We start from the raw sequence: 24409 nt of genomic DNA, 5'->3' as shown, positions 1-24409 counted from the left end.
AAATCCTTTATTTCTGTTATTTCCACTTACTCCATACACAGCACTTACACTAAATTCCAGGTGCCACAGCAAAAAGCCGTGCTGCAACATCACTCCAATACTACCCCAAAACAAGCTGAAAGGGGACGATACGAAATACAAGCATTCAGAGTTTATACTTAAAAAGGAGAAGACAAAAACAAGATTAGTCAAAGATGTAAACTTGTATGCTAGTGCTCCACTTTGATCCACTGACAGCTGCATCATGCTCTTGTTCCATTTCTCAGCTCTTTCCCATTTTTTACCAAGACAACCTTAGGCTGGCTAAAGCTAGTCATGAAACTATACATTAAGACACTGCCAACATCCAGATGTTTGTTTCCATCCTTCTGTCAGAGGCTAGCACTCCCACATACTATCTCTGAAGCAGATCATGTAGACTGTTACTCATCCACTGCAGGGCAAAATCAAGTAGACTAGAAAACCTCTCGGAACAGTTGCTGCAACTAACCCAGCTTACCTGCACTGTGGTGGCTCTGGAGCACTCATGTCAGCCTTGAGTCAGGATTTACTCAGACCTGTAAGCTTCAACTTATAGGATGGCTAATGCACAACTGAAGGAAAGGTGGTAAATGGTAATACCCTAAATGAGAACACATGTCTCAGAGCTGAAAGCCTGATGAGAGCATCAGACCCCAGCTGGAAGTATAATGCTCATGATCAGCAGTCTCTAACAAAGAGTATAATTTAATAACAATTCCTTACAGCATTCAAATATTGTGTGGTCTAAAAGTTGCACAGCTCAAGTAACAATAAAGTTTCAAATTCATGAATTTTAACATTTTGGGATAAATTTCTGCTGCTTTATCTCAAGCATATAAAAGCTTCATGTGACTTGGCTCAGACAAAATATGCTGCTGTAGTCAGGCATTAATAAACTACTCAATATCAAGCAGCATAGCAAGCATTTCTTTAATAATAAAGAGTGCAATTCATAATAAAACATTTAGATTTTATTTGCAGGGGAATATTTTTTACAAGAACACAATTTATATTATCGACAGTACAGACCTGATGCTTTGTGGGGAACTGTTCCAAGCAGAGGGATATTTATAGTCGGATCAGCCATTATGCCTTTATCCAAAGAGCGCAAGGACAGGAACTCATAGAAGTACTCAGCCTATGACAAAATACATGAGAAATCAATATATATTTTAATTGTATTCACTGAACTCTGTATTACCTAAATTATAGTAGAGAAATACTGCACTTTTAGTCCTTATGCCATTTGCTGGATTTGTTTATATTATTCCCCTGAGCGCATCTTTAGCTAAATGCAATTTTCATTTAATTTTCATTCTCATAATTGAGAGATTGCCAATGACCACACAATAAACTGGGTGCAGCATAACAGCAAAGAAATGGCTTGCATGCAGTGACCTTATGTTATACAGGGAAGACGTTGACAAGCCACACCTTTTATATAGTGGACTGCAGAGACCTGTATCAACAACTGGCTAATTCTTGAAGATGGTTTTGGGGGCAGAAATCTCACCAAACTGACTAGTGAGCCTGGACAACTGGCCTGCCCAACCAGTACAGCTTAAAACTGGCTTGAGGATGTTCAATCTGATCAATATTTCTTCATACATGACGCAAAGTTGGCTTCTTATTGTCTAGTGCTAGATGTCTTCAGTATAGATGTATAGACTATTTTGCACTTGAGATGCATGCTTCTTAGCAAGAAGTTACCCAGGGCTTCTGCTGCAGTAATGGAGACTGTATTCCCTAAGGCACAATTGTAGATGCTGAAAGATGGTGGAAATAATTAATTATTTCCCTAAGATCTGACTTCTCATTTACCATGAAACATATAAGGGATGATGAATTTCCTTACATGTATTTTTATATGCTGCTTGCAGGAAAGTACCTGAAGAACATCGGCAAAAATGTGTTCTCACTCAACCGCTCAGTGGAATTAGACAGTATTGTTTGTACCTGCTTTGTAGCTAGGGTAGGGAAGTAAAGAGATTTAAACCAAAATTTGACAAGAACTTTGGACCACTAAATGGCAGTCAATTAATTTCTACAAGATGGCAGTCAATGTCCTTAGTCAGAAGACTGACTTTTATCTCCTGTAATACCCCTGCACAAGGTACTATGTTTCTTGCAAACTCCACAAGCCAATAATTTGGCACTTCTTAAAATCAGTGTTTAAAACTGTGTTTAAAAATAATTTTAAAAGTATTCTTCTATTAAAAGAAACATTCAAAATGATATGAATTCTATCCTGTCAAACATGGGTACGTCCTTTAGATTCACAGCATAGATCCCTATCAATCAAGCTAATAGCATAATTGGTAGTAGTAGGAAGTGACTATCCTCCTTTTAAAGCACTCCAAAGAGAAAAAATAATGTAAGTTTCTCAGCTACGTGGTAAGAAGATGGATATAGAGACACAGGAGACGGACATGGAGACCAGTGACGGCTTCACTCATTTCCTTCTTGCAAAGCTCTTGCGAGCTGTGTAGAAAGGTTGTTATGAAAGTCCTGATCAGCCTTGGCAGCACGTCCTGTCTGTGTAGTGTTTGGAGATGGCAAAAAGACCCCATCAGTATTCAGGAAGCTTTGAGGGGCTACAACACACACAGACTGTGTCTTCACAAGGAGATCTCAGAGAAAGACTTGCAGGAGAACAAGTAGGGCAGGAAGTGATGGAAGTTCAGGGAGGCTTAAACACATGCGGCAAAGAGAGGGGACATGAGAAGCAGTCAAAACTGAAGTCTGTGGTAATATTCAGAAAGTTGCTTTTAATTAAAGATTTTTTTCAATGTAACATACCATGCCAAAATATGAAAACAAGCCGTAAAGTATTAGATTGTGAACATTTTTGTTTTCAAATAATTCTTAGGATCAGAAAGATAGTTATAGGCTCTCTACAACATCTATAGAATACTACAATAACAAAGTTGATGCTGTACTGTCTGTTTCTCATTGTTAGCTTTGATGTTTGCTCATATCTAAACCAGGTCATAATGGCTTATATTATTAAAACATTATGTTCTTACTATTCTGGTAAACAGTAATTGTTAACTAAACCAAACAGCTCCACTCCCATATTTCCATTCTAGTGGTCACAAAATCACAGAATAGTTGGGATTGGAAGGGACGTCTGGAGATCATCTACTCCAACATCCCTGTTCAAGCAGGGTCAACGAGAGCAGGTTGCCCAGGAATGCTACTGTAGCAGGTCAGTTTGTGAGTCAGAGTCTTGACTGATAGGAAAGGAACTGGAATTCCAACTTCTGGAGAATCAGTGACATCTAAGCACAAAGACAAAAGGGAAGTTCACCAAGGGAAAAAGAATCGACGTTACTTACAGTCTTTCAAGGAAGAAATTAGTTTAATCACAGCAGATGCACAGGAATAACATGTCAGAGCCTGGAGTTAGTTCACATTCAAAAAGTGGCAAGAGATACTGCACAAGCAACAAGTTTTCCTTTGAGGCAAGGTGCCTCCTCTCACTACTTATGTGCAAATACTCATGTATTTGTTTAGCTTGCAAAAGCTAAACTTTTTACAATGGTATTATCTAGGAAGTCCTGAAACACCTCCAGTAGATGATGATGATTTCAAAGTTTTTAAACTGTTTTTTAAATCGTGTGTGCTGGAGTGAGATGGTTAAATTTTGATTTAAAAATAACATACAAAAATCACAGTCTAGAGTGGCTGTACAGAGCAGGAGAGTGGTTTGACTCCTCCAACCTGAGTCTGAAACAAGATTTGGCTGCCACAAATCCTATCTGTTTGGAGGCAATCTCTCTTGACACAGTTTCTACATCTAGTCTCCAGCATTGTCCTGCTGTTGAGTTGATTGCCAATTAGCTTGCATTAATCAGCATGACTGAAAAGCAAACAACACACTCTCAACAAATATTTACTAGGCTTCAGCCTAGCATGAAATTTAGTCTTGATGGTTAATTGATGAGATAGGGCTGTGCAATTAAAATCTATTAAAATCTAGATAATTTAATATTGCTCACAATTAATGCTGTAAATGGTCATTGTGAGTGACCTAGTAGTGTGAATGAATTTCCTCAGATATTGTCAAGAGATAATGAGGAAAAAATGTAATCTATAATCCCTTTTCCATTAAAAAAGCTCTCTTGTCCCTGCACCCCCCCCGCTTTTTTTTTTTTTGAAAGCCAGTGTATGACCTGGGCAAAAATTGGTATTGAAGGTAAAATCTTACAAGAAAGGTGTTATGGGATGCGATGGAGAAAGTGGGAATTGCTATGAATTGCTAGTCTTTGACAATTGCACATTCTACATGTGTGGGAAGCTTTTTGGTTTGGACTTGGTTTCAGGATGCCCTTGAGAAGAATATTCTTTATGTGTGTGAAACATTCATTTGAAAACATCAGAAACTGAGGCAAAGGCCTCTGAAGACCTTGTGTGAACAGCATGGGGACTGCGATGCCTTTAGGCAGCAGGTAGCCCTACACAGATACCCCTCAGCAGTTCCCCATGTGGGGAAAGCCCTCAGCAAATGAAGGAAATTTCATTCTGGGCAAATAATTCCAGGGTCAGGATTAACTTTTATAGACTTTAAATGGGAGTTTTCTATAAATTAGAGGAATTTAAAAGGTTATAAAAATAATGAAACTCTCTAACAGCCACTGCAGAGAACATCTGTTGGCAATTGGGTTTTAAATGATATACTCTTAAAATTCTCGCACAATTCCAGTCTTCAGTGGAAGATCCGTTGTTACAGTTGTCTCATTACTTAAGTACCATGTTGTTGCTAACACATTTTTGTTTCATATTTAATCAAAGCATTTCACAGGAATGTGCTTTATGGTCTCTTCATTTTACATGAAAGATGTAGGATTAGAAATAATGGTAGTACCTGAAAAGTGGAGTAATTTAAAATGTTGTATATCACAGCTCAATAACTTAAGGAAATTCGCAGCCTTTCTAATGAAGGAAAGAGAATCTGTGTCATCTTTTCAAATAGATACAAGAAATGAACTGTTCTCTTTTCATTATTTAAGTAACATCGTTCTATTCAGTTATCGATTACATGACAAATACACATTCTAATGGCAATTTTCTCTATTTAGAGAAAGAACCTCATCAAAAGTTCCTTTTTAGCTCAGATCCATAGATATTCCTGGCTATGCACGCACTAGATTTATCATGTGTTATCCATAGCAGACGCTCACAGCTGTGTATGCCATCAATAAAATGGCAAAGTGAGACAACATATGTGTTTGTTAGGTGTTTGCAGTATGGACCACTACTTCTCCAGGATATTAACTGCATTAGGTCAGAGAAGTGTATCTTCTGTGTTCCAAGATGAAACAAGATGAGACCAATTTCAGCCACAAGAGGAAGCTCTGTCAGTGATGTGTGTACCAGGCTATTGATGCATTCAGGCCAGAAATTAGTATGTCAGCAGCACATTTTTTTTTACGGCAAAGCAGTCTAGACATTTCTGTAATGAACAACATATAGATCCCTCCTTAGACAAGCAGATAATAAACTGTCTGCCTACAAGGCTTTAATTTTCTGCTAACCACCAGAGCCAGAAAAGGCAGCTTTGCCTTAACTTTTAATTAGTCATGTCACAGATTGTGTAAACCATATTTTGCACCTCCATGTGGCCCTCAAAGATATCTGCCATCAGCCTTAGAAGGCAGTCCCAAAGTGGGAGGCGCACTTAACAATATAGAGGAGGTGATACCCACCCCTCTCAGAAATACTGTTTGTGAAAACTGATTTACACAAAAGATGGAATAAGCTTATTGTCAGTTGCTGGCCCATTTTCCAGTACCAGCTAAGTGCTGGGAAAGCTTCTAAGTGCATGGAGGCAAAATGAAACAGCAGATGAAGAGAAGTAGAGATACACATAAAACAAACAAAACAAATATTTTTGTGTCTCTTTTATATTTTAAAATAGTTGGACCCATATTAGAATTCAACAGAACAGGCAAATAAAAAAAAGGAATGATTTCAGTGTCAGATGTCCAATGATGCGGTGAAATGCACACAGCTCTGTAGCTTCTCTTATGCCTTCTTTCTCTATGTTAAGAAAACCAAGGAGGACCCAAGTACACATATTATTTATTTTGATAGTGGATTGAATCCCTACATGCAGCTTACAGCAACACCAAATGGTAGGCTTAGTGGGTTTGTGTTTTGTAAGAAGAACAGTAAAAAAACTCTCTGATTTTATCCATGTATCTCCTGTGGCAGGAGACTGTGGATGGCAGATCAGATCCCTCAACAGGATGATTTTTAAAACAGTAAAAATGAGACATTTCCTGATCATTATCAGAAGAAACTCTGAGTTTTGGATGCTAGTATTACAAGGTTCTAAAAATGCTTCACATAGGAAAGGCAGGCAGAGGTCTGTGCGGAATATACCAGACTGTCTTCCAAGGTAATGAGGTAGAGATTCACTTTAAAGGTCAGTAATACAAAGAAACCATGGTCAAGAAGTTTGGTGAGGCCACAGGGTATCAGAGTTAATTTTATGGCAGTTGGTATGAGCTTTGAAAGAACTAGAAAACAAGGTGGCTACTTGGTCATTTTAGAATGACGTTTTCTCTTGTTAGATGTTGAGATATAAAAGTGCTGTAGTGTTTGAAGATGTCATTATAAAGCAACCTGGCTGGAAACTAAAGAACATGACAGAAGGAGTGAGGTTCTAGAGTGACGCTAATGAAAAAGAAAAATCCAGTTGCACTGCTAGATCCTTCGCTTTGAAACTCATTCTTGAGAGCAGCGAAAGCAGACAACCCAAAAGCTGAATGTCTACTACACATTCCTGTCCATCGCCAGAGTGCTAACGAAAATGCAGGTTTTGTTTAGATTGGAAGGAATCCCATGTCGCAGTAACTGGAATCACTGGGGCCATCGGCAAGGCAAAAGACTTGAGGAGCAACACACAGGGGAGCAGATCCTCAGCTGACTCCAAACAGGGAAACGTACTCAACTACAAAGGCAAACAGCATGTGGGAGCTCCTAAAAAACACCTTACTTGTCTAAGAAAGAAAAGGACCTTATTTTTCCTGAGAACCTACAACGTTTATGTAGATAGTTGTCACAAATTTATGGCTACTCGTAAAGGCTTGGAGATTCCTACTCTTCTTCCTTGCTTTATTCAGAAAGCAAAGGAAAAGCAAGGGAGCATAACTGGCCATGTTTAGAAGATTTCCTGTTCAACAGGTTTTTTGTTATGTATTTTATTTCTATTTTGCTAGAGCTACTTCTGAAGAAATTAAACTAAAAGGAGACATCTATTAGGGTTTTGATAAATACGCACAGCTAATTACACCTTGAAAATCTCTAAAAGAAATGGTAGAACCAGCCTGGAATTTTAAGTGCTCTATATGTGGTTTTAATTGTTTTCTCTGATGTCTCACAGACAAAAACTAGATACTTGTACTTTGGGGGAAGGGAGAGAAGCAAACAGCACACCAAAAGGAGAAATACTAATAAAAGTTCAGATTAAAAAAAAAAGATACACAAACCTGCACTGATTTTCAAATACTAAATGAAACATATTGCTCTGGTATCTGGAGAATTGGTAAAAGTTTTTCTGCTGAAAAGTTATATCTTGCCCTGGCACAACAAGGACTGATTCATTTCTTTGTCACTCACCAAAAGATCAGTGTTGTCTCCAGTGGAGATTTCACGATCAGGACTTTTCAAAAGGCCAATTTCCTAAGGCTAATACAAATGGGATAAATTATTACTGCTTCTTAGAAAAAAAAAAAAAAAAGTAAAATCCTGTCTCATCACATTAGTTCCTAACAAAGTAAAGCTGTACAGGCCTGCTACCTACACCTGCAACATATATACACAGCTGCACCCATAACAAGAGTAAACTGTGGGTTTTTTTCCCCCCTCAAAGCTTGAAAAATGAATGAAAGCCCATCTTGGCCAGCCCTGCAAGTGCCATCTTTAGGCAAACTGCAGACAGTTTGCAGTTTCAAGCTCTGGATTTACTTATTGATTAGTAATTAATTAGCCTTATTCTCTTCAGGGACAATCAAATAATTTCAATAAACCTCTACAGTTACGGAAATGATTGCACTGACCAATTCAGACTAGTTATCATGGAGATTTGAGCAAATGCTACATTTGATTAAACAGACTCCTTTCGAAAGCACAAATGCCACCCTTATAGATGGTGGCTCAGTTCATGTGATGAGGGGAAGTGCACAGCTGAAGGATAAGATAATCCACCTCCTGCACGGTGGTAAACACGGGTAATGCATCCAGATTCATTTTGGCTGTGCTTCAAACTCCCAAGCCTTTGTTCTTAAGCCTCCCAGGGCAGCTTTGAAGTCTGGGATAAAACTCCCCTAGCACACCATTACCAAAGAACAACCTTTTGATTATGATCTCATGAAAGTGTAATCAATAACTTACACAAGTTAAAAGCGTGGCAAACAGCAAAGGTCACATTATTGGGCCTTTATTGAGTCCATATGTTTCACTTTGGGCTTTAACTGGCACTCCTATATAATAAATACCTCTCGACAAAATATAAGCAGTGAACTTTTTCAAAAGTTATGAAATCTCACAGAAGCTACTGTCAGACTGGAGTTCTTTTAGGGTCTCATGGGATGATGCTTCCACTTGTGCATAGCTAAGTGGAAGAAAGTTTTCAGCACCTCTGAGAGAGTTTATTTATTTACTGCTAAATAATGAGCATTAGTATTATATTCCAAGCAAACCGGTGTTTAAAATTTGTGGTAAAAAAGTTCTGAAAAAAAAATCAACTCTTTCCTGACTTAGTTAGAAGTCTGACTTAGTTAGAAAGACTTCCTGCTGACACTTCTCTTTTAGCATCTGCTTAATGGATTTTAAACACCTTTCCTGTGAATATCTAAAGAGACAGTTTGTTTGTGTTTTAAACTCTGCCATTCACCAAAGCAAATTCTAGATACTACCATGAAAGAACAAAAGTCATTATTTAAATAGAATATTTGACCAACAGGTCTGTTAAAAACATTTGTGGTTAGATGTTGCACCTGAAACAATGCTGCTTTGTCTATTGAGACAGGTCGCGGTAAAGGGATTTATATAATGGTAACATTTCCGTGTACTACACAGACTGCAGATACAGTTCCTACCAATATGTTTCCATGGCCTCCATAATTTTACTTTGAGTTCATCAAAGCAAAATGGATTTAGCTTTATAAAACAGGGCAGTATAACCTTACCTCCAGTTTCTGATGAGGAACTGAACAATTTGTGCAACTGACTTTTCTGTCATTCACACTACTTCCACACTGCTGAAGTTATGGGTTGTCAGCACATCTGGAAAGTCAGAGCAAAGTCTGCGTAGTGTCATTCTTAGATTACAGTAGCACTCTCATAGGGTCCACGCTACTCTTTCCAGTTAAGGTCCAGAATGGCCCCACATATTTTCCAGTGTTTAGACGAACGCTCTTTTTTAAAGCCCGTTCATCCTAGACTTCCTATATGCTCAGTAGAGAGAAGCCAGCATTTGTAGAAGAAAATTCAGTACAGCTGGAGTTTTACCTGCCCTCTTGAAATGCCTTTCTCTCTCTGCTGGCTACGGATAGAGCCTATTCATAACTTAAGCATCTCCATCTGTCCCTGTCTCTGCTGACTTTCTCTTTCCTTATTTGCTAAGAAAATCATATGTCAGCAAGACGATGAGCTCTGAATTTACATAAGGCACTGACCCATGCTGTAGAACATGAAGAGTTTTCCGCATGCAATGTTATTATATTGAGATTTAGCAACTTTTTTTGGAGAAGCCCACTGGTCAAAAATGTCTTCCTTCTTTCCCTAGACACTGCTAATACATAATCCTTTCTTACTGTTCAAGATCTGCCTTTTTTGCCTTCCCTTTCTTTCTGTCACAATCTTCCTTTAGAGGTGATTCACACGAAAAAGCTAGGTAAACAACTGTGCTTTTTGTTGTTGTTGATGATGATGTTTTGTGGGTTTTTTTGTTTGTTTTGTTTGGTTTTGTTTTGTTTTTGTTTTGGTTTGTTTCTCCTTCTGCTATGGTCCTCTTCTTGAGTGGTCTTAAGATGTGATCCTGGCACTTTCTAGGTTAAATTTTTGGTCGAAGTAACTTGGTTAAAAACAAAACTTGTGTTTCAGTGTAGGTAGTGTTGGCATGGTCAGGATAATCTTTCATTAGAGGAAAATGAAAGAAATTAGGAAGATTAATAAAACAGAACAGATTTTGACAAGCAGGATAAAGCTGAACTTCCAGAAGTGAACCTTGTCCACACACACTGGGGAATAAGTCCTTCTCAGGCACTCGGGATGAAGTTTATTTTGTGAAATCAGCATCCCTCTGGCTGTTCCTTGCTTTGGATAATTCGACCTATAGTTTGCTGTGAATACAGGAGACACAGGCATCTGAAAGTTCATCATGGGAATATTTTTCAGAGATCCTAATCTCTTTTCTTTTATTGGAGAAAATAATAGTCAGACAGTTCAGCTTCAGACAGCTAACCAGAAATATACTAAATGTGTGGACATCCCCAAATATATCTCTGAAGAAAAAACAAAAGGGAACTGGTGACAGCAGAAGTCAATACTCTAAGATAACTCCCCACATATGGGATTAAAAAGTTTTGCTGAGCTCAAGAGCTGTAATTTATTCCTTGACTCACAGCTATAGAAAATCTTGTCTGATGTTGCACACTGAGGCCATGTTGTCCTGTTTGTCACTCAATATTTCCCAGATGTGCTGACAATCCCTAACTTCAGCTGGAGGCAAAGGCCTCTGGAGTTTCTCCAAATCCCCCAAACCAGCCTTTATTGACTAAATAAGTGAGTAGCTCAGGGCTCAGTGTGAGCCACGCTCCTCGAAGGAACACTGAAGTAGCACAGCATCCTGTGCCACAGCATTACTGGGCTGCAAAGGGGCTGTGTCCACCCGTTAGCTGGGTGGAAGCTCTTGCAGAACTGCCCTGGAATTGAAGCTAATCGCTCGCTTCTCCTTGGCAGATGTCAGATTTCTCAGTGCGCTCTCAGATTTCATTGCCGTGGAGTAGGGAAGAAACCAAGCTCAGAAATATCAGTTAGAAATTGGTTCCTTCAATGCACTGATGAAACAGAACCTGTGCACAAATGGAACATACACATTCCTGATGTGCGCTGGAAGAACTACCATGCAGACAAAACTTACTATCTGAATGACCTGAATGAAAAACCCGAACATATGATCCTGCTTTCAGGAATATGATCTTGCATTTATTCTTTGGGGTTATAAACTGGGAATAGCTCAGCTCATTCATGATTGTCATATCTGTAAACCTGAGAGAGTTCTTATTAACTGATTTCTTTAGAGCAACGCAAGAGTCTAAATACCTTCCTGAGGTGTGGACAGGGAGCTGTACTTTGAAAATGGAATATGTCACATCTCGCAGCAAGCAAGAAACCTGCAAGCAGCAGAAAAAAAAATGCTTATAGAGAAGAATTACAGAAGAAAGTTGGCAAATAGGCTGTTTCAGTGTTTTCCGTGCTCCTAAAAGCTATATGTGCATTAAGCACCTGCCAGCAAGGGAATGCACGCACTGGGGTACGTATCTGTCTTGGCTAAGGATGGTGCTGTTTGGTCATACTCTGCTGCTTTGGATCTCGAGGTGCTCAAGCACAGCAGAGTGGAGCCTTTGCAGCCGCAGTGGTGTGCGCAGCATATGGGCTCCCTCCTGTGGATCTCCTAAGAGGTACCACAGAAGGACCACGCGTGTAGAGACCAGGAGCGCTTCCGCGGAGGAAGTCACAACCATCCGAAGAAGGGCTCTCCCACAGACCCTCCTGCTGCACAGGGAAGGGGCTCCCTTCTGTGGTCCTCCCAAAGTGAAGAGGAAAAGGACACTCTGCTGTCTAGATAATAAGATTAAGTTTATCCAACACGCATAATATTTTCTAACTTTTAAATTCTTGAGGAACAAAGTTCCTTCTTTCTATTATTTGCTGCCATTTCAGTCCTTTCTCTTTAAGAAAATAGAGGAAATGCTATACAAAAAACCTCTATTTTAACATAGAGAAGTCTCACAGTTAAACCGTTAGAAATGAGGCAATACCAATAAATAAAGCTGTCCATACAAACTTAACTCTATCTAAAAAAGTTCCATTAAGTATGCAGAATATCCACACTGATAAAGTTTAAATATGATCGACATCAGGGGGCAAGGTAATGCACACACTTGATTCCATCAAATGGATTCTGCTGGTGTGCCAAGTAAAAGAGTGAAGCCCAAGTGGTTCCTGATGCGATGAAGGCCAGATGGAGAGATAAAATCTTCTCCACCTTTTACTCCACCACAGCTCTGGCTGGAAGGGAACAACATGCTGGGTCATAAGGTTTCAGCTATGCTCCTTTGCAAATACAGAAATCTGATCATGCCTGCTCAATTTGAATAGATGTTCTTGTGCAAAATTTGGAGGTGGAGGAGGGGGAAACACCAACAACTAAAAAAATGATGTAGTTTATAGGTACCAGCATGCCCTGCTGATAAATTATTTCTCAACTTCTAATACGGCTATGCCTTTCATCTGTTGCTTGTGATTCCAGATCCAGACAGATAACTGTATTTCACTTCTCCTTCATCTCTGACAGATCCTGGTGTGCTCTGCTGTACAGCCTGTCTGTTCTCCCTGCATGGTATCCCACAGGTATGTAGTTGCTTGCAGCTATTTGATGTGTGTGTGGCTTCAGAAGGAAAAAATGAATTTGTTTCAACCTGGTAACTCAAATGGACTGTGTTTTAACAGTTCAATTTATTTCCCAGAATTACTGCAAGAAAGAGAACTGGCTAAGGCTCAAACCTGGGAACATGAAAGCAGTGTTTACTGAAGTTTAAAAGGAACAGACTGAAGCTTGTACTTGTACTCCTTACTGCTCAATAGATTTGATATTTGCCACTGTGGTTTTTAGTCTCAGCCTCCGATTGACTATATCAGTATTTTTGCATCTGCAAGTTGAGAACAAGGAGAAAACATTGCAGACAGAGCCTATCAGAAACTTGTGAACTTTACATGCTTGCCTCATGGTCAGAAAAAAAAAGAAAAAGATTCATAATCCCCCCACTCCGGGCTCTGAACTAGTTCTCTGTTCTGATGTTTATGATGGTCCAGCAGGCTGTGGAGGCTGGCAGTGCTGCTCGTGCTGCTAGTTTCTGTGCTTGAGTGCGCAGAGTTGGTGACAGGTCTTCTCATTAGTGGGCTGCTGTTTGGGGAATTTGTTTTCTCTGGTGCTGGGCCAGAACCTAAGGCTGGCAGTCTGCCAGGTTTGATGTCAGGCATATTTATTTCCTTTAGCACTGGTTGGGCTTAGCTGATTGTTTATCCCAGCTAAGGAGTAACTTCAGAGGATGTGTGGGACCAGTTCTGAAAGTGGTGTTTAGTCTCTAAGTTAAATATGGAAGTATTTGGCAGCAAGGGCAACAAGTGCTGGAGTAGCTGGAAGGTAATTGCCCTTGTACAGCCTGATGAGATGGAGTTCACCAGTGGGTAATAAAACAAAGCAAATCTTTGTACATCCAACCTGTACATGTTGGATGCAAAAGAAAAAAAAATAATAAAAGGTGGGGAGGAGGGGGCTCTTGTTGTGTAGTTGAAACAGAGCCATCCCCAAACCCTCGTGAGCCTTTGCTAAGGCATTTTCATCCTTCAGGTTTCTCTTTACTGAGTCTAGTGTCTTTCCACAACTAGTTAGACTAGTCACTAACTCCTCAGCATTTCTGAGCAGCAAAGTGGTCTCCAAAAAAGGGGTTTAAATAAGCACATGTAATGGTGGAATTAAGGAATCATCTTTGGATGCTGTCTTCCCAGTGCTTCCATGAAACTTCCAAAGCATTGACTTTGCTTCATTTACAATGCTTCTTCTAAGGCAGATTTTGGCTTTTTTAAAAATTTATTTATAATATTTTTTTTTCCCTGAGGCAGATTTTGTTTTGCTGCTTTGCTGTGGTTGTATAAGCCAGTCTCATTTTTGTGCTACTGCTGTTTTGTATCCTAGACTCTCTGAGAGCAAAGATTTCCAAGACTAGTGGTAAAGTTCAGAGCAAGTAAGATACCTCCTTTGTGGAGGAGGATCAGGGTGGGCAACGTTTAAACATACATAGCCTAGATATACACTAGACATACATAAGTCCATAGGGCATGCTGGGATTCACCCATGAGACCCATGACTACTGAGGGAGCAGGTCAATGTCATTGTTCTCAATACTCTGAAAGATCATGGCAATCAGGAGAGGTTACGGAGTACTGGAAGAAAGCAAATGTCACTCCTGTCTTCAAGCAGCGCCAGAAAGAGAATCTGGAAAACTACAGGCAAGCGAGCCCCATCTCAATCCTCAGGAAGGTGATGGAGCAACAAATCCTGGAAAACATTTCCAGGCATATGAAGGACAAGAACATGATTTGGAGTAGTCAGCATAGATTTATGAAGGCGAAATTATGATTCACCAATCTGACAGCCATCTGTCAAAGAGATGACTGTCTTGGATGAGGAGAGCAGTGAATGTTGTTTGTCTTGAGTTTAGTAACTCTTTCAACCCTGTCTTCAATACCATCCTCTCAGACGAACTGATGAAGTACAGGGTAGATAAACTATCAGTTGCGTGGACTGAAAACTAGCTCAGCTGCTTGGCTCCAAGGGTAGTGATCAATAGCAAGGGTAGTGACAAACTCCAGCTGGAGGCCAGTCACTAATGGTGTACCCCAGGGGTTCATACTGTTTAACATCTTCATTAAAGACCTGGATGATGGGACAGAGTTCATTCGCAACAAGTTGGCAAATGATAGAGAACTGGGAGAAGCAGCTGGTACACCAGGTGGTTGTGCTACCAAAGGGAAGGACCTCAGTCAGCTGGCAAAATGATCCAATAGGAAATGCATGAAGTTCAACAATGGGAAGGGCTACCTTTCACACCTGAGGAGTAATGACTCCATGCTGGAGTAGAGGCTTGAGACTAATTGACTGAAAAGCAACTTCGCAGAAAAAGACCTGGGGAATCCCACTGGCAATAACTTGAACATGAGCTCACCATGCACCCTCACAGCAATAAATAAATAAAAAAACAAATAAATAAAATAAAATAAAGGCCAATCATCCCCTAGACTACTCTAGGAAGAAAATTGCCACCTGGTCAATCCTTCCCCTCTGCTTCAACTGGAGTACATGTCCCAACTGGAGTACCATGCTCAAAAGTATGGACCTACTGTAGCATGCCCAGCAAAAGGGCACAAAGATGATTATGGGTTTCCAAATGGAAAATGCAGCTCATCTCAATGCACACGCACTCATTGAGCTGCACTTCTGTTACTTCCAATGGCTGGCTCAGCTCAGACTGTCACAGATAACCCAGATGCTTTTAGTGCATGAATCTCAGTGGTATTATACATGAGAAGAGCCAGTCTGCCAACACTACATTATTGTATACATTTTATTACGATCACAGTTTATGACAATTAAGATTTCAAAATGTCCGTCTTCACAAACCAAATAGAAGGGGGCAGGGAAGAGAAAAAATATAATCATATATACAACAACTGAGCAAAAATTTTGTTTTATGTTCCTTCCATTTACCTTGCAATTTTCAAAAAAGCTGTCTACATAATAGAAAATACCAATATTTTCTGCTTTTACTGAAGTGTGCACTTGCGTTCTCAGATATCTATCCAATTTTACATATAAAAAGAATTGTGAAGATCCCTGTGTATTTTGTTGTGAAAATTGTGGATTGCAATGCAGTTTTAAGTTCTTTGCTGTGCCATTTGGATGACTGAGTTATCCACTATGCGTGGGCTACTATCTTATATAAAGAGGAGTTTCTAGCCAGACTAGAAAACTCTGGTCTGGCTGAACATTAGAATAAAAAAAGACTAACAGAAATAGAACCGGTTCCTTCAAAAAGTGGAATTTGTGTGCAAAAAGGAAAATAGAAAACGACAAACCTTGGCATGCTAAATGGAAAGCCACAAACGAGAAAGCCAAAAAAAAAAAAAAAAAGTTTTAAGATGCTATTTCTTGAAGACTTTAAAACTACTAGAAAAATGTTTTGAAATGCTTAAGGAGGAAAAAAGATGTCAAGTCAGTGAGCAAGGTGCAAACAAGACCTCACTGAAGGAGAGATGGCAAGTGCCCAAAAGGTAAAAGAATATTTTGTATTTATGCTCATGGAGGAGAAACTTGGTAGATTCCCACACTAGAGATTCACTTCATGAAGCCTAACAAGTTGTTTCAGATTGTTTCTATCAGTAAGAGAGCTTTGGAGGATTGGGAGGAAAACATTGAAAGATTGCTAGGCCCAGCTGCTGCCAACCAGGAGTTTTAAAGTATTCAAGAATTAAATTTCTGAGATTTAATTAGCATAAGACTTATTTAACTCATCTTGATATTGCAGGAAAATAGGAAGAATCATGTCAATTTTTGAACAAGGCTCCAGTAGATGCTTGGAGAGCTGATGGCTACAAGGTCTGAAAACCATCTTGAGCAAAAGAATATGTATAATCACTAGATATTCAACTAAATACCATATCCAGGGAGGACTCAATAAAACTTTCGTAGCGACAAGCCTTTCAGAAGTGTCAAAAAGCATGCAGATAAGAGTGACCTAGTCAGATCAGCAAAGTTAAGTTTCTATAGAGCTTTTCATAACGTCCCAGATCAAAGCCTCCAAAAGACAGCAAGCTGTCTCGAATAAGAGGGAGGTCCTCTTGGGAATTCATACCTGGTGTTTGGAATTGGCCAGTTCTGTAAACAGTCTGAAAGTCGTCAGCATTCACAGTGAACAGAGTTACCAAGGGGATCCATGAAGAACTGCACTGTTCAAAATATTCATCGTAACAGCAGAGAAGGGAATGAATAGTAAGTCTGCAAAGTTAACTAGTATTAGAGAGCTCACAACTAAAGCTGTCTGTGAAGGAGATGCTAACACGATATCAAGTGGCTGGCTGGTAAAATCACAGATCAAAATCAGCATTGATAAATGTGAAGTGACACTCAGATGGAAAAACTGTGAACCATAAAGAGGCATTTTAAATTAGCTAGTATTATTACCCAGAAAATAATGCTCTGATGATTGTGGCTGGTTCCCTTAGCACTGAAAAATGTTCCAAATTGGAAATGAAATATGAGAACACTCAGGAAAGCTGTAGGAAGTAAAATAGAAAACAGTCAAGGAATTTTTTTTTGTCAAGGAAAATGTCCTTGCAAATCTGGTGGTCTTGACTCTTGAATACTAAGTTTGATCAATGTTTCTTAAAATAAGATAGATGATGTAGAGCTATAAATAGAAAAGGTTTAGAGAAGGATAAGACAATGATCAGAGGAAAGGAGAGGCCTGTATAACAAAAGATGAAGATCTGGATGCCCCAAGCGGTATAGGGAGATCTTTAATTAATATACCAAATCAAATTATTACGTTAAAAGCAAAAAGAAAGGCAGTTTCGTACAACACCTAAAAACTCGTAGAGGCTGCTGGTCTCTGTACCCATCCCCTCCCAAAGGCCAAGACACATCAAAGTGGGTATAAAATTCCCTCTCCACAAACCCAGATCTGCTTCTGGTTTACTCACCAGTGGCTTCATCTGTCTTCTGCATTTCTTAACTCTTTCAGCTGCATCTATATAGGATGACTCAGCAGGATGACAAGAAAACACCCCGTAGGAGTCTGTAAAAACTCCTCAACATAATCAAGACGCTCAGTTTGTAAGAAGCACCATTATCGTGAAGTGCCACAGGAGGTAAATGAGACAATTATCTTTCAGATTTAAAGCACTGATTTTGAATATTTAGGCAATTAATTTCTATCATTTTCTTGGAATGGAGAACATATTTCAACTACTTTAAAATACAGAACTCAGAGGATTTTGGGAACTCATTGCTCTGTCCTAATGTAAAGACAATAGTTAAAGTTAAATTCAATGTGATGCAAGTATCTACTATGTATTAGTGTTTTGAAAGCCCTAGATCATGCCATATTCTCTACATCTGTACATGACCTATAGAAAATGTGGGTTTTCTATAAACCCATTGGACATTTTACTAGAAGTAAGTCATTCATACTTGATCCAAAGTTTAGCTATCCCAAAAGCTATTTGGAAAGCCCAAGACAAAAATAAGTTCTTACACATATTAAGAAATTCTTCCAGACAGTTCTCATTATAGTTAGTTCTTACTTTTTATTCTATGGCATTAATTTTAATGGTATTAACTTTAGAACTCCAGAACATACTTAGAAACTGTCTGTAGAAAAGAGGTGATATTGATGGAAAACATTTTCATTTCCAAAGAGAGAAGGAAAGCAAACCATTTTGGATTTTATTTTTCAGGAAAACTGGTGACGATACAGAGAGAAATTCACAAAATACAGTCTAAAAGTTTGAAGTGTCCTGTGAGTTTCAGTACTTTTCAACAGTTCCATTGTATAAAATGCAGCTACTGCTGTAAAAGTAGTGAAAATATTTTATTACTTAAGTTTTTTGTAAAAATGTATTAGGATATTTACAGAAAGGATAAACAACAAAAATCCTGAAGAAGGATTTATTTAACCCAGCTTTACACTGCTGTGTAAAAAGAATAATTGCGTAGTTTACACATATACCATGTAAATTACTATGGAAACCAGATGTAGCCTACACTACAAGGTGCCTTGTAACTCATCTCTGCTGAGCAATAAACCTCCCTCCCCTTTTCTTCTTGGCAAAACTTTGAGAAGCTTTACTGCTGTTTTCTATCAGCAGATGCAACAGATGGCTGGCACATGCCTGCTTTACTAAGTGAAGTGGGATCTCTACAGCATTACTTTGATCCCCGGTGGCATGTCTACAACACTGAGACGCAAAATACCACAACCGAAGAGAATCTAAATATTAAAGGTTTGGAGATGTGCTTTCAATATGAGAACCCCCTGTCTAAAAATCATGCTCACAGTATGTAAACATCTTCACATTCCACATTGAAATTTTGGTGTAGAGGTCAGAAAACAAAGTATTTCTTCTGTTTGGTGACAGGAAACCACAGTGAAGGTACTACTGTAAATCTCAAGAGAGCAAGTTTATGCAATTGCATCAACCAAACTTCCAAACAGTCATACTGAACTGTGCACATTAGACACTTTTTTAAGTTAAGAAGTCCCACTATGTCACTGGACATAAGTAAGAGTTACAAAAAGTTCAGCAGTTTCTTTGATGATGTATTTGTTTTGCAACTCCCCATCCTTTGTTTTCTTTTAGTTTATCAGGGAAAGAATAGTGCTTGAAAGGAGCTCTCTCTTGAAATAATAATGCCTTATAATGAATGGTCTTACTAGTTTTCCTCAGGACAAGGCTCCCAGCATGGCTGGTAATTCCTTTTTTTCTGACACTGCCAGGCTATGTCTCAGCAATATAGGGCAATTCCAAAGAGAGCAAAGAAGCTACTTGGGATTTGAGATTGGTGAGATCAGAACTAGCCGCCAAGAGTAGTAATTTTATATCCTTTCCTAACCTTTACTTTACAATACAGAAACGATGCTAGAAACTGTCCTGATAACAGGTATTCCCCAGCTCTCCCTAAGAGGCGGGCATCTTTCTGCTTTACTCACGGTTAGCAATAACTCTGATCTGCAGCAACCCAGCCTTTCCAGTAGGACAGGTCCAACTGCTTTGTATAAAGGCCCTGAGAACTACGCAGTGAGATGCCTCACTTCCCTCCTGAGAGTTGCTCTTGTCCTGTGACCAGAAGCCCCCTTAGATTGCGTGCATTGACCACGCTGTGCACACACGCACGTGGGTCACAGGGTAGGACTGCTCCTGTCATGCCACCAGGCATACGAATGCTATAATCTTGCTATAAAACGTGCATGCCATATTAACACACTCGTCACATGGATCGATTCCCACTCACACACCAGCACTCAACTGAGTATCCAGATGTCACGCAGTGGACTCTCATTTGACCACACAGCAGAAGAGGAGCCATGGGGTGCTCATGAAAGCTGCAAGTAGGAAGCAAACTTCCACAATAATTAATCTGATCCCAAATACATCTCCTCTATCTAAAGGAAAGAAGGCAGCCTGGTTAGTTTGTGTCCTAGATGTTTTGCTGGATCACGCCCAAAATTGATGCAGACCAAAAATTCCAACTTGTTTTTTGTTTCCTTTTCTTCATGTCCCATCTATGAAATCAACTTTACTGCTGCTAAATCACAGAATTATGAGCATTTGTTTCCTGTGCACTGATTAATCATTTTTCTTTTTGATATCATTACTCCTGCCATAGTTACATGTGCACTTAAATTTTACTGCCAGCAGAAGTCTCACTGAAAGTTAATTGTGCATACTGGTGTTTGTGGATTTGAAGCTTGAATACTTGTTATATGTTCTTAAGTATTGTAGAAATGGTGTTATCATGGCAATCTTTGCTGCCTTCCACTGGTGAAACATTAGGTAGTGCTGTAGCACTAGTCAGCATAGCAGGATCTATTCTTCTCCCACTGGGAGGTCTGTAAGTGCAGGCTTCCTCATCCCTGGCATCCAGGAGGCAAAACTCCCCAGATTCATTATTCTTTTTTTTTTTTTCTCCAAAAATACACTCAGCCAGAATGATAGCATGAAGCAACATAAGTGAGTTCTTGTGGTTACACAGATATATACTATATGCTATATACTGGCATTGGATGTTTTTTTAAACTTTGCAAACATGGAAGAATCTCTATAACTGCCAGCTTACTCAGATGATTTGTTTTTTCTAAACAAAAATATCAATCTTGTCCTGCAGTAGCTCAGCCTTCTCAGTACCTGTGGCTCATCTTGACTTCACCAGGAGAAGCGGATATTCAGCACATCTGGGGTCTTGAATTTTGGTTTTCCCCTAATTTGTACTAATGGATTAGGGACTAAAAGCAACTAATAGTTTTCCTTCATTCATATTTTCTGTTGAAAATGGTTTTAAGTTTTCCTTTACCATCCAAAAAATTGTGCATGCGGGACACATAGGCCGCAATATTAGAAACTTCTAGATGTAGTGGGGTTTTACCACCTCAGCTTCAATTTACACAGAACACAGGTATTATATAGCCCCTAAATTGTGCCTTTCAGCTGACATATATCAACTGCAATGCACACGCAGGCAGCAGTGCAGCACCAAGAAGCACCGCCAGTCTCCAGACTGAATTATCTACTGCCCAACAACTTGCGTCATCATTTACCCTGGGATCAGGTAGATGTAAGCTACCCACAGGACATTTATACCCATTTTGCACAGGTGTAAACAGGTGCCTGGCAGGAGAGAGAACCTTTCATTGCTGGAGATCCTGCAGTAGCGCGGTTAGGAGCTGTGCGCTGAGGTAGGCAAGATCTCCTGTATTCGCTCAGAAGAAGCCTGATACCCGCAGATCCACAAAGGGTCTAGTTCCTGCGGAGCCCCTGAAAAACATCTTCGGATCTCTTTGGTGGGATACAAGGGTAAGAGGGCTAGAAAACTCGAAATACAAGGTGCTCACGAAAGAAATGGTTACAATTTACCAGAAAGAAGACAACAGTATGGTCGTTAACAGCCATCTGACAGAAAGTAATTCACTACCTCAACCCCTGGGTGCCTTTCCTGTATCTGTCAAAGAAGGCTCCTATTTATTTCCTTTTTCATTCCTTCGTCATTCCTGCCTGTCCTTTCCTTTTTCCTTTCCCCTTCCCTTCCTCATTCTCCTTCCCCTTTCCTTTCTCCCTTGCCTTTTATTTTTCTTCTCCCTTGCCTTGCCTTTCCCTCCCCTGCTTTTTTTTTCCTTTCCCTTTGCCTTGCCCTTTTTTCTTTCCCCTTGCTTTGCTTTTCCTGACTTAGGAAATTCCCCGGGCAAAAGTACTCTGCCAGAATAAAGGTAGCAAATATTTAGTATATATTTTGTACTTCCCTGGATGTGTCACTGGAAACTTCTAAGGACCTGTATATTTAGAATCAAAACAGAACACTGGAAAAACATTTTAACACCTAAATAAAGTCTTTTTCCCTTGCTTGACAAAATATTGGAAATACTGGAGAAATTGAGTTCTATTGCCATAAATAACTTTTACCCTAACCTGTTTATAAAACTATCCCTTCCCATTAAAGGTATATCAAGAACAATGTGTCAATAACTGTTGTTGTCCTATAGATTACAAAAATACTCATGTCTTTCTATCCTTTCTCCTCAGGTAAAAGGTTGGGTGGCACAGAGACCATGAGTGCTCTGGTTTCCACAGAGAGCTGTGGATAACAGGCAGCTGTACTCAAACACCTCCAAATGAAGCAAAAAACAACAGTACTATTTGTGCTTCCAAAAAGCAGACATTTTCTCTAGGATATTAACCATGCTAGTTTTTTTCCCTAGGACCTACAGCACTACAGGGTTGAGACGCTTTCCTTAGTGTAGGCTGTTGGTTGAAATCCTTGTGTTCATCTGTACACCAGTGTTAGCATTCAAATATCCACAGCAGTAAGACCAGAGAACCAAAGCTACTAAGACTATAGACACAGAGGTAACTAGATGGGACTATACTAGTAAGGGGTAACTACATGGGACTATAAATTAAGGGTCTCTTAGTTTTAACACTTGCTTGCCTCATAAATATCTGAAAGTTAACACTGTTCTGGGAACAGAGCAGCGTGATGATATTGCTTCAACCATTTCCATATTTCACTTGTTCAGAAAGGTCTATGCAACAGGAGTTCAGTAGCTTAGGAAAGAAGAGGAGGAATTATTGGTTAAGCCACTCTGGCACCATTCAGAAGAGGCTCCATCCTGCAAGCTGCACCAAGGGCAGCAAGTGCTTATGTTGTCTTTGAGCTCATGGCTCTTTCCATTGAAATCAGTGTTACAATCATCTTTTCCTAATGAACTCTCTTGTAGGCTGCGAAAGAGGGAGAATGAGATAATACAAAGAAGGACAAGGGATGTAGGGTTCAGGATAATTTCTCCAGCTCACTTTGCAAAAAGAGATTTTTTTTTGTTGTTGTTAGGAATGGCAACAGAAGATCATAGAGGCACAGGGCAAGAAATACAGTCCTGAAATGCACTTACTATTACAAGGTTATTTACATGTCAGCCCTTGATGTATGATGCTGTTTTCTCTGTAAAATGGGATTGGAACTTGAGTGACTTGGAGCAAGTCACTTAGTCTCTGTGAGTAAGTTTTCTGTCTCTGTATTCCCCACTGCCTTTAAAAGAAGAAGAAAAGCCTTTCTCAGACTCAAAGGCATTGTGAGGATATGAGGATATGAGGCGCTCTGACAACAACAACTTAAAGGCAAACAAGTCCTATGGATACTAAGAGTATCTTTAAACAGCCAGCAACACAACTAAATCAGAGAGGTTGCAATGAGCTGAACTGTGTGGTTAATTGCCACCGAATATCTGAAGGCACATAGTTTCACGTTCACCAAGCTCTTTATTTTATAAGATCAACATGGAGCATTAAAAAAAGAAAAAGATTTTTATCTTTTTTTTGTTGCTTTTTATGTCACAATGAGTTTTTTTCTGTATTCACGATAACTTACACTAACGTGCTTCAGCCTTGTACAGAATTAACGCATGCTATCGATTTGCCAGACTGTGCCTCTGCTGTTTTTCCCCGAAAACACGCCGTGCACCCTTATCGTCTCAGCGGAAGAAGCGAGGAGGGAGCGGGCTGGGCAGCCGCCGTAGCGGTTCGACAGCTAAGGGAAGGGGCTGCATCCCCGCCAGGTGCCGCCGGGCACAGCTGTCTGGGACCCGAAGCGCTTTGCGGCGCGGCCACCTACCCGTCCCGTCGCCTGCCAGGTGAAGTTCATGGCCGGGATGCTCACGGGGATGGCGGGCATCCTCTGCTGCGCCTTCCTGAAGTCGTGCGTGAAGGGGGCCATCCTGCCCTCGGACACGATGAGGATGTCCTCCTCGAAGCCTGCGGGGGCAAAGGCGAGCCCGTGGGCGCGGGGCCGGCCGCGCAGGGCCGCGCAGCGCCGCGCGGCGCCCCCGCTTACCGATGAGCAGCCGCGCCTGCGGCGCCGCGACCCACACGTAGAGCGCGTCGGGCTGCGCGCGCGGAGCGGCGCGCACGGCGCACAGGCTGAGCGCGCCGCACAGCAGCGCCGCGCGCAGCGCCCGCGCAGCAGCGCCCATGCTGCGCTGCCCGCGCTGCCCGCGCTGCGCCGGCCTCGGAGCCGCGGAGAGCGCGGGCGGGCGGCGCGGGGGGCGGCGGAAGGCGCCGCGCGGAGCGGGGCCGGCAGGGAGCTCTGGGGAGCGTCTGCTCCGAGCGCCGGGAGCGCCTCCGTCAGCTGGGAGAGCGCGCCGAGGAGGAGGCTCCGCCGCCTCCCGGGCAGCCTGCGCGGCGCGCCCTCACCCCCACAGGCAAGAAGGTTCTCCTCGCTGGGTGGAAAACTGTCTGGCCCCGTCCTCTTGGCACCCTCCCTTGAGGTGTT

The 24409-nt window shown here is 40.7% G+C and overlaps 1 protein-coding gene across 1 annotated transcript in view; it reads right to left on the bottom strand.

The window, feature by feature from the left end:
• The window catches only part of WIF1 (Wnt inhibitory factor 1), a 42224-nt gene extending 18114 nt beyond the window's left edge, over positions 1-24110 (bottom strand). Inside the window, exons 1-3 of the mRNA XM_088522921.1 lie at positions 23972-24110; positions 23753-23892; positions 1051-1159 (exon numbers count right to left, since the gene is read on the bottom strand). Coding sequence (XP_088379047.1) covers positions 1051-1159; positions 23753-23892; positions 23972-24110 — 388 coding nt within the window. The remainder of the gene's footprint in view (positions 1-1050; positions 1160-23752; positions 23893-23971) is intronic.
• Positions 24111-24409: the final 299 nt, after the last annotated feature.

Source organism: Tinamus guttatus, unplaced genomic scaffold, assembly GCF_059628265.1.
Source record: "Tinamus guttatus ecotype Peru unplaced genomic scaffold, ASM5962826v1 Tinamus_guttatus_pri_ptg000171l, whole genome shotgun sequence".
NCBI lineage: Eukaryota > Metazoa > Chordata > Aves > Tinamiformes > Tinamidae > Tinamus > Tinamus guttatus.
The sequence above is the reverse complement of the archived record's forward strand: the minus strand, read 5'-3'. Positions and strand labels throughout refer to the sequence as shown.